Source organism: Olea europaea, unplaced genomic scaffold (genome assembly GCF_002742605.1).
Source record: "Olea europaea var. sylvestris unplaced genomic scaffold, O_europaea_v1 scaffold374, whole genome shotgun sequence".
Lineage (NCBI taxonomy): Eukaryota > Viridiplantae > Streptophyta > Magnoliopsida > Lamiales > Oleaceae > Olea > Olea europaea.
The window spans coordinates 315,548-326,913 of NW_019256747.1; the positions used below are offsets into that span (position 1 = coordinate 315,548).

An 11,366-nucleotide genomic window follows, 5' to 3' on the forward strand; every position below is an offset into this window, starting at 1 on the left:
GTTCTTATGCGGGTGTGTTTGGTGCAACTTTACTCAGCTTAACTTCTGCCATTCGTTACCTAACTCACTTAATATGAATTTGGGATCTGCCATCATGTCGAGCCAAGGGTGAGCTTATTTGCCTTTAGTGAATCTAGCTAGTTTTGTCCCGCCATGATTATATTAAAGCTTGGATCCTAACTAGGATGGAGCCAAGCGGCATACCTTGGCAAATAATTGGTCATACTTGTAAGCTCTTATCTATAATCGATCAACTTGAGGGCTGAGTCAAATGTTGGCCATATGTTGAAGGGTGTACCAGTGCACCCAAAAAATTAGTAAATGAAAAATGTTATCCTAGATGAAGGAAAACTAATTCAATCTAGAGAAAGTTGCATTTTCTATTTAGAGATCGGAAAATAATTTCCATAACCGACATGAAATATAGACACACCACTTAATTACTACCGACCTCTACTGTAACTATTATTTATTACCCGCCTATATTGGTAGAAACAGACAACGAAACAAAAGAATGGATTAGTTGATAAGGACCTTATGGAGGACATAGTATTCATTGGTGAAAAGTAGATGAAATTATATCAATTGAAGTTGTCATTGCAGGCGACATGGATAATTTTGTGAGTGTTTTGAGCCACAAATAGGATTATAGGATTAGCTTTAAGGTGCAATTTCAGGAGGATATGGGGAGATAGCATGATGCAATGCTTTTCCTTTGGAAATTCATTCAACTCAGATTCCACTGAGAATTTCATGGTATGCTTTTTTCCCACCTTTGCTTTGTGGATACGAGGGTGAAACTTGTGCATCGACAGTCCCATGGTGTTCCATTGTGTCTCAAGGTATGTCAGGTTCTGGTACTTCAAGTTTATTGGGAGCATCCGTCGAGAAAATGATTGCCCAGCTCACATCCTTGGTGAAAAAGTTTAGGAGAAAATATTTATAGAAAGATGTGCATAAAACTTTTTACTTTTAGACCTTGATCGAAATGGAGTAAATTATTTTCTTGGCAGGGGGAGAGATTGCTCAACATTTAGATCCACGAAGTCATTCCTACAGAGAATATGACCTCACTCACAATGTAGAAATTTGGTTTTAGATTGGAGGGTGAAATGGTGGTACCTAAAGGGTGAGAAGTTAACCTCATTCAAAGACAAGGAGGTTGGACAAGCTAGTTGTGATTTAGTCGATAGACCTTATATTATCTAGGATAGAATAACTAAGACCTTTGAAGCATGAATAGTCCTGGTATAGTGGAGTATCAGTCCAACATGTATTGGACTCTCGAGGCATGTTTTTGATACGTTACGTAATATGTCTTATATTTTTTAAAATTTGACACCTAAGCAACACTTTCTTAACATGCCTTGGACATGTGCTATCTAAGTTTCATGTTATTATGGTTCCCATTGTATGGGACTTAAATCCCACATTGAAGGTATGGGCTTTCGGTGTATGGTTTATATAGATTTGGGTTCTCCAACTTTAATAGCTAACTTTTGAGGTACGGCTTTTTCAAGATCTATATCAATGGTATAGAGTAGGCATCATGTCTCCCAGTTGCAATCGAGCAGCGGGAATGGTGATGTTGGTATAACAATGTTCATTCGGGACTAGTCATGGGCTAGCACAAAGTTAGTCCGACGTTGGCGCAGGGATCGCGAAGCGTGGTAGTGGATTATTATGGTTCCCATTGTATGGGATTTGAATCCCACATCGAAAGTATGGACTTTTGGCGTATTGTGTATATAGACTTGGGTTCTCCAATTTCTATAACTAGTTTTTGAGGTGTAGCTCTTCCAAGATCTATATCACATGTACTATATTTCTATATTTTTATAACTTTATTGACGTTTGAGGGACATGCCCTCAAGACGTTAAGAACACAAAAAGCTCCAATTTGTGAAATCTGGACTATAAAATTGGATAAAAAATTTTAATTATTAAAATTTTAAGTTTTAACATTAGAAAAGTTCTACGAACTTCATTTCACATTTATGTTATGTACATTGTATGCATTTTTAGTAAGCACTAATATAAGTATTAAAGTATATTATAACAATTAAATTAATAACAAAAACTACTGTTCTCATTCAAAAGATTTTACCACAAACCATTTAATGAAGGATATTGTCTTGACAGACGTGTTTAATATCAGAATCACCGTGAAACTAGAGTTGTGGATAGAATCTAGAAAGAAAAGGATTCAAAACTAGTCAAATTAAGATTGAGCTCATAGAGGGTGTGGAAGTACTTGCAGAGAGGATCGTAGGGACTGGAGGTTAGGAGATACATTTAAGAGCAATTATTGATTTGGGCAATTATTCACAAGGAAATGGAGATGACCCTTATTTTAGAGGGTAGAAGAAGAGGATCTATATAGCTGATCGCGCATATAAGTACAGGGAAGGCCCTTTGGGTTGAGCTAATGTGCAGTACATGTAATTTGACGGTTAAGATATCTAAAACATGTTTTGTAGTTGAGAATCCTATAAATTTAAAATATGAATAGAGGTGACTCCTAACAATTTAGCTGGTAATATAATAAATCTTAAATAGTTTACAAATATGTACACAATTTCATTAAATAAGTGACAGCAACTCTTGAACCTAGGACTTTTGCCCACTCTGGTGTCATGTTGAACCACTAGATCTAAAGTTTAAGCCTTTAGACATGGCTACATGAATATCATTTAAATATTATTTTCAACGCAATTAATTCATCTATTTGCAAAACATAGTTTTAATATCAAAAGTACAAGGCATTAAGGCCTTCTAAGGCTAAACTCTAAAAAGGCCCACAGTTTTGTGAAGTGAAGGGCATATATAATTGGGACTATAGTTCTCCATACATGCAGAAATGTTATAGAAGTCTTCAGTACACCGAATATTTGTTGATTTACCATCATTTTGGACAAGTTTATTCCCCATCTTTTTCTATCCTAAACTTGTAGGTTCTGCAGCAATGCTCTAAGGTGGATTCTGTTTTACACTGACCATTATACGTGGGATTCCATTTCCATTAAATCTTGTCCTTATTCTTTATAATACTTGGCATGAAAAATGAATCTCTTCCTCCTCCTCACAGAGAAAGCGTAAACTCCAGCGGTTTGTTAAAGATAAGCTGGGAGCTCCTGGATATTCCTTGCCCAACCAACAAAATGGCACAAAACTGAGAAGGGGGCAGCTGTCCCATGTCTCTTCTATTTCATGCTTGCTCAATTCAGTTAACACTACGGAATGCTTTGGGCATAAAATTCTGTCTGACTCTCATAGTTCAAGTAGTTTATTGACATTTGAGGATACATTGCCGGAGAAACAGTTGTATCGAGAATCCTTCTTCCTGGATGATGTAGTAGATAGGAGTTTCCCCAGCAAAGATATATCTCAGATGGTAGATTATGACGAATCTGCAAATTGTTTGATCACTTTGAGTCCAGAAAACCTAACTGTTAATGAGGCACCATCTCTGGATCTTAATGATGCAATTCGATATTTGAATTCAACGACACTTCATGGGGCAAAGAGGAACCACCTTCAGCCACCTCGCAAATCAATCAGGTTGCTGAATTTCATTGGTGATCATCTTGAGAATAAGGTTGTTCCTGTTGGGCCTCGGTTCCAGGCTGATGTTCCTGAGTGGAATGGTCCTATCAGAATTAAAAATTCTTCCGAGAATTCCCGGTGGTTGGGCTCTAGAGTTTGGCCAATTGAAATTGGAAATGCGAAAAGCACCGGCAGAAAAGTAGGAAAAGGAAGACCAAACTCCTGCCGCTGTGTCTCTCCAGGATCTGATGATTGTATTAGAAACCACATTCTGGAGAAAAGATTAATTTTGCAATGTGATCTTGGACCTGCTTTTTTTAGTTGGAACTTCGATGAGATGGGAGAACAAGTTTCAAGTTCATGGACTTTGAAGGAACGGAAAATTTTTGAGTCATTGTTAAAAATGAAACCACTCTCGAGTAGAAACAACTTTATGAAGCGTGCTTTGATGCGTTTCCCAAAAAAAAGTAGTAAAGAGATTGTCCACTATTACTTCACTGTTTTTATTCCGCAGCATATGAGCCAGCAGAGGAGGTTGTCCATGAAACAAGTTGACACTGATAATGAGGAGGAGGAGGATTTTAATGACATAAGTGTGCAGAGATGTGAAGGAAGCCGTGCCGTCATCAACAATTCCAAAGATGTAAAGACTCGATATTTACGCGGTGGTTGTTGACAACATTGAACACCGTCCAGTTGGAAGGTTCATCATGTAGTCTTGTATCTTTATACCTTTTTGTGTTTTTCTCCTAGGCATACCTGAGGTTTTTTTTCTTTTTGCGTTTCAAAGAATACACATCAACATTCTCAGCCCTTAGATTTTGATCATCTCGATAATGTCAATGCTTCTCTCAACAAATTTTCTGTTGAACATACTGTTAGTTGCTTCCAAAGGCTTTTTAATCGTGTCCTGAAAGCCGTGGAGAGATTGCTTTAGTATGAACTCATTTCCAGCTTCTCATTGTTGCCGAAGCAAAACCTTTTTTCTTCTCATTACAGTTTGGTGCTCAAACCCTGTTAGAACCAGTGATTAATGAAAATTGTTCTTGTTCATGTTGTTTGTAAATTGGGTGTGAATTTTTCCTTACCTCTGCCAGTTGCAATTTCTTTGCAGTAAGCTTTTATATGAATCTGAAAATTTATTTTGTATGAGTAGGTTTTCCTTTATGATTTTGCCCGACAACTGTTTGATTTTAGATTGATATTGTGGAGAGAATTTTTATTGACCGGAATTAAGATTTAGAAGGGTTTCATTTTAAAATGTCGATTTTTTCAAAAGGAGTAGTCCAAGTTCTTATAAGTTGATTTATATTTTCATTTTTATTAGATGTGAGATTTATCATTTAATACGTTTTCACAAGATGGTGATTCATTTGAATAGATCAATTTTGAAATTCTTGTGCTCATTTTTCAGTTAATCATAATGAATTGTTCGTTTGAACTTAATAGACTTTGATTATATGTTAATACATGGGGTTCTATCTTAAAATGTCAGTATTTTTAAAAGGAGTATTCCAAATCCTTATAAGTCGGTTTATCTTTTTATCTTTATTCAGTGTAGGATTTATTTCTTAACATGCCATTATATTGGTTTTTCATTAGTTTTATAAGTTCTCAGGGCGTAGAAGGATTTGGTGGATTTTGTTGATTTATTGATGGGAAATTGAGAAGTAGAAAGATGGTAGCTTCTCATATTCGCACTTACCTTTGGATGGTTAGAACATCTTCAATGCATTTAACGTATTGCAATCTATGTGACAAATAAATAGAAGGATTCTTCGTCCATGTGATATTATTGTTTAATAAATAGCCGGTCAAGTTTAAATTTAATATCCAATGAGTTTTGTCTACAATTCAAATTTATTTAATGAGAGTGAAAAAAAAAAGAAAGAAAGAAAGAAAGAAAGAAAGAAAGAAAGAAATACAAGAGAGACATCTACATTTAGACATTGTTTATTTTTCTAGCACATTAGCTTGATAGAGTCTCAGTAAGCTTGCATTGGAGAGGAATTTTTATATAAATGTCTATTTTTACTTATGTGATAACAAATAATCACGGTTGTATTGGAGACTCATATTAACCCCTCACCGTTTTCTCATTGCATTAAAGATTTTCAGCTTTTTATCATTACCCCAACTTTTTTTATCCTGTTCTTATATTCAATTTTCTATTAATTAGCACATCTTGTCTGTAATGATGGTTTTTGTGCAAACAGTCCCTTAGGAGGGCATAAAAACTCATTTGACCTCATATTTTTTATTAAAAAAAAAATGCAAAAGTGAGCAAAGTATTTGGACATAAATTATAATCGGAAACGAAATGTTATAATAAATTAAGGATAAGAACGTGACCAAAAAAAATGTGGGAACATAAGTGCAACAATATGCGAAGATTGTGGACTTTAGTGCAATTAAAAAGATGTGGAACAAAAGAAATATGGGGATAAATAATTTATAAAGGTATTAATCAGCATTTAGCTTTACGAAAGACTGATAATTAAAAAATTCAAATAAAATTAATTCTTTTACATCTTATGTTTGTTAGCATTCCACGTCTATATGAGACGTGGTTTCATCTCAATGATCGATACCCCTTGTCATAAGTATCATTCTATTAGTCCTATGTTCAAGGGCATTTATATTTTTGGAAAAGTAGTCACCTTATGGTTTAGGCCTATCATGTAAAGAATAGACGACAAGTTGACCTAATAGAATGGTTGCTGCAGAGACATTACATCATCAATCATAAAAGATCTTGTACGAAAGATTTGATGGAGAATATGCCTCATATGCCTAAAAGCAATTAACCTTGGAGATTGTAGCACATCGTGTCGCATTGCATCACCTCGTCCATGAGGGTTAAGCCTCTGCATGGGGGTTTGACTAAATGTATCACTTCAACTATTGAAGGACCTTGAATTTTCTATAGAAAAGTAAAGTGAAGTGGGAGTTTGGGTTCGCTTATTATACATGACCATGTTTGGAGCCTTGTTGAATGAGGCGTAAGAATAGTCCCCAAAGTCCATATATAAAATATTCATATAATGCGTGGACATTTTGGGTTGAGGTATATTATCCGTGTTATGTGATCTTTCATTGGAGAACTGATGTTTTGGCATAGAATACTTTTTGTTAGTTGAAATTGTGCGCTGCTAAGATGACCCTTTGGTTGTGGAAAGAGAACGAGCACTTACACTTCAACGGTACTCTTTATTTTCGCTATTCATCTTATTTTTAATAAACATTTACTCCATCTGTTCCATTTATATATGTTAGCTTGCCTTATTTTCTTGTCTCAATTATATGACTCTATTTCTTTATTGAAAATGTTTTATTTTGTTTCGTTACTAATATATTTTTATTTAATTTGTTAGTCATAACTAATTTTTCTTACTTAATCTTGAAAATGTACAAATATAAATAAGGGTAGAATTAAAAAAGTTTTCGACAAAAAATATTTTTCATTAACATTAAATAAACTTTTCTAATTCGTGTGAAAAATAAAACCAGCCTATATAAATGAAAAGGAGATAGTCTTATTTTTCCTCGTCTTCATTTAATACATTTATATATTTTTTTACAATCAAATGAAACTTGATATTTATTAAATGAATTTAATATAAAATACAAATAAAGAATGAGTTTGACTCTCCAAATGTGAAGAGATATTTGGAAATTTAAATTTTAAAGTTTGTTGGAGCTTTATTTTAAACATTTCTGATTTCTTTTTTAAAATAAAGAGCGTCTTATTTTTAAAAACTCTCTATCATCTTTATCATATTGAAAGCTCGTATCAGTACATCCTTAAACTCTCAGTTCATTTCTTCCATAGACCAATAACATATCTTTATCCTCCTCAAGCATTAAATAATGTTCTTGATCGTGATTTTAGTGTTTCTCATTGGGGTTCGATTCGAACCCGCATGTGACACTTAAATATATTAACACCCAATCAAGTAAATAACCAAAAGTAGACAATTTCTTTTAAAAATTGTTAGGTTTTGATACCAAATGAATCATGGACTATGATGTAAACATCGGATTAAATTTCATAGGCATTAGACGATGAGTAAAATTGTTACCACCAGTCAAGTCCAAAGGCTCGATCCGAAAATTATGTGGATCGTTGGAAGTAGCTTAAGAAATTAATGCTACTCACCGTTCATATTATTACCTAATTGGATGGGTTTTGAATCTTGGTCCATTTAACCTTATTATTTGTCCAATTAAAGCCTAATCTAACCCTATGTATATGCTGATTTAACCCTAGATGTGAGCGTGTGATTTGTGTATGAAAAAGAGAGAAAAGCATGGCCTTTGAGATAGAGAAATCGACTGCCTGCTGGAGAAGAAAAATTATTGACTTTCCTTTATTTTTTTGCTCTATTCTCTTGCCTTCTTTTGTTATTTTTCTTCTAGCCTTTATGGTTGCAAATCATCACCATTTTCTGGTCATTTATGGGTGAGATTGAGGAGCATCCGATGTGAATATATTGGTTGTAGACAGGAGCCGTTTGAATTGGTTATTTGGTAGAAAAAGGTAACATAAAACTGAGCCCGAAAAATACCATTTTAAAAATCCTTGGAGCGAGCTACTACAACAATTGGTATCAAAGTGTTAAAGTGGTGGATTTAGCTAAAAAAAACTAACCAAAAACAAACCAAAGAATCGATACAAGCGAAGCAAAAAAAAAAGATTCGAAAAACTGTTCGAAAACTCGAAAAAATTGAGGTTGTTTTCGTGATTTTCGACCAAATCAGAAGGAGTTTGGTAAAACTGAGACCACCGACGTGACTGCAGCTGGAGGCACATCAGGGCGTGAAGCTCACGTGCAGAGGCTATTGGTGGTGCATGAGCGCGCATGCGACGATTCATACAAAGGTCTCTTCAAGCAGTTTATTCCTAACATTTTTTTGGCATTGTGGTGTTATTAGTTTTCCATTTCAGGTTAAACGGTGAAGTCTAGACAATTTTACCCTTTGAGCATTTGGGTTTCAATTGTGATTGATTAATATCTACGATTGCTGCAAACTTTATGGCGAATAGTAGTAGCCGTAATGTGGCAAATTCGCATCTCTCATTATATACAGACTCAGATTGGTCGGCTTTTGTATATTGGCTTATCTCTTTTAAATTTCAGCATTAACACGTTATCGGGCAGGTTGACAATAAGATTGGGTAGGGTTGGCAACGGTTCGGTTATGGGTCAGTTTGGCCAAAACTATAACCGCACCACCAATTTTTTGATCATACCATAACCGCACTATAACCATGTAAATCGGTTCGGTTCGACATGGTTTGGTTTGGTTAATAACCACGAAAATAAATTATTTTTTATAGGTTCATCCGTCAAATTGATATAAAATAATTTATGAAAAAACAATGAAAACAAAAACACAATATTCCAAACGAAAATGCAAACATTATCAAACAACATTTCACACAAAAATACAAACATTATCAAACAACATTTCACACGAAAATACAAACATTATCCCAATTTTCAATTGCAAAATACAAATTTAACAGACAATATTATAAATATAACAATACTAAATTTTTCCTTCATTCTTAATTGTTGTACATTGAAATTACTTGATTCATTCTTCTCCACAAGTCTTACTAGCATAGATCAGCACTCAAAATTGATTCCTATATAATAAATAAGAAATGTAAGTAGATAATACAATGATACTACCTATTCAGAATGATCTTAACTAATATTTAAATAAAAAATGTACATCTTCATCAGCTTCATTCTCGCTAAACGTTGCACAAGTTCTAAAGTATGATGAAGAAGTTGAATTTTCTACACACAATAGAAAAAAATTAACAATAAAAGGAGCCGTGCATGAGTTTATGATTTGTGGAGAGTAGGGTTTACATTTATATACTGTCATACTAATGCTATTATTATAAGCTAATGGTAAGTGAGCTGGCTAGCTGAGTCAGGTAGATGTAATGGGGGATTTTGTTTTGGGCTAAATAGAAAAGTAATGTAAAGCCCAATAATCAATTCAATTGTGTTTTTTTTAGCGGGTAATCGGTTCGATTTTGCTTCGACGGCGTAAATAACATACCCGCACCGCCACGAACCGGTTTATTAAAATCAAAATCATACCTGCCTCATTGCACCATCGGTTTGATTTTTTTCGCCCCATTCGGTTTGGTTAACCTCGATTTTTGATTTTGAGGTTCAAATTGCCATCCCTAGGATTGGGGTTATCGAGTGAGGTAACCACTGCTTATGCTAAAAACTTAGGAATTACTTGCCATAGTTGAGGTGTTGGTTTTGATTGCAAGTTGGTAATTGCTTTTGTGCTTTAATTGTTGTTTAGTCATTGTATGAGACTGCATTACGTGATAATTTGAATTCTTGTTGATATAACTTCGTGTTGTATTGATTATTCTATTAGAAACCTAGATTTGACCTGTTTAAACATTTCCTTGATACTGAGATCTCAAGTCTCATGAAGCTCTATGAACCTAGAACGGTGTATACTACGACCTTAGGATTATTTTGTGTGACCTTTTTGTATACTTTAATTCTGTTTTCCAAAAATGTCTTCACATTTCGAAGTTGGATTTTATTAATGGAAATTAGGAATTTTCAATTTGACAACAAAAGATGAAGGAAATTTTGGTTTAACAACAGATTTCAAAAGTCATGGATGACAATTTTTTTGCAAATTTGATAGAACTACAAAAAGATGAATATGATGAACTTTCTTATATTTCAATTATTTTACACCTATTCGGCACTATTTTGAGAAAAGTTGAAAAACATTATTCTACAGAAAAACTTTGGAAAAAATTTGAGAACTTATGCTTAAGTCCACTCCTAATAAGTTGTACTTACTTGAATAATTTTTCAGTTTTAAAATTGATCTTTCGATGGATCTTGATGACATTCTGGATATTTTTAACAAACTTGTTCAAGATATCGTTAATTGTGATAAGAATGTTTCTGAAACTTATTAGACCATTATCTTGCTTAATTATATGCCTGACTCATATATGGAGGTTAAGAATGTGATTAAGTATAGTGAGGACACCCTGACACTTGAGATTGTCATTGATTTTATTAAAAGTAAAGAGATGGAGATTAAGGATGGAAAAGATGATAAGAAGAGTGATGAATTATATATGATGAGGAGTAGAATGAAGTTTAAGCAAATGAATTTGAGTAGAGCTCAAAACGTGATTCGATTAGTGACTAGAGTGATGAGGGTGATAATAAAAAGCGCAAGGGTTGGGACAAGTTTGATGATAAGTGGTGTTATAGCTATGGTAAATCTGGACACTTTGTGAAAGACTGCCCCAAGAAGAATGATAAGCAGAAGGATAAGATGAGAGGTGAGGTAAGCTGAATGTGGCTATAGGGTCGAGTGATGACCCTCATGAGGTTTATTGAGAGTAAATCTAATTATTGCATATGCATCCGTGTGTAATCCTTTCTACATTTGTATGATTGTTTCATTATGTTGCATGGTTATATGACATTTCAATGTATTTGATACATGCGTTTGCATGAATTTGATAGCAATATGATTACTTTTTGTAATTGTTTACGTGTTTTGTGGGTTGGGATGCATTAGCAGAAAGTGTGTTGTGTATTTTTTGGTAAGGTATAGTGTAGGTGCCTAAGGGTACATTGGTGATTTGTACTAAGGATGTGAGATGTGAAATTTGGATCACAAGTGGAGATGTGATTAAATGTTGAAATCCTTTATCTATGAAGATCCCGATCAAGTTGTGAGAGAGGCACTTCTATCATTTCTCCTAGGTAAAGAACTATTATCCATTTAGGTTAGAAAAA

At 34.1% G+C, this 11,366-nt stretch overlaps 1 protein-coding gene across 1 annotated transcript; it reads left to right on the forward strand.

The window, feature by feature from the left end:
• Positions 1 to 2,107: 2,107 nt before the first annotated feature.
• Positions 2,108 to 4,612, forward strand: LOC111386845 (AT-rich interactive domain-containing protein 2-like). The gene has a single exon (XM_023011327.1). The coding sequence runs from the start codon at positions 3,392 to 3,394 to the stop codon at positions 4,220 to 4,222; it is 831 nt and encodes a 276-aa protein (XP_022867095.1). The 5' UTR covers positions 2,108 to 3,391; the 3' UTR covers positions 4,223 to 4,612.
• Positions 4,613 to 11,366: the final 6,754 nt, after the last annotated feature.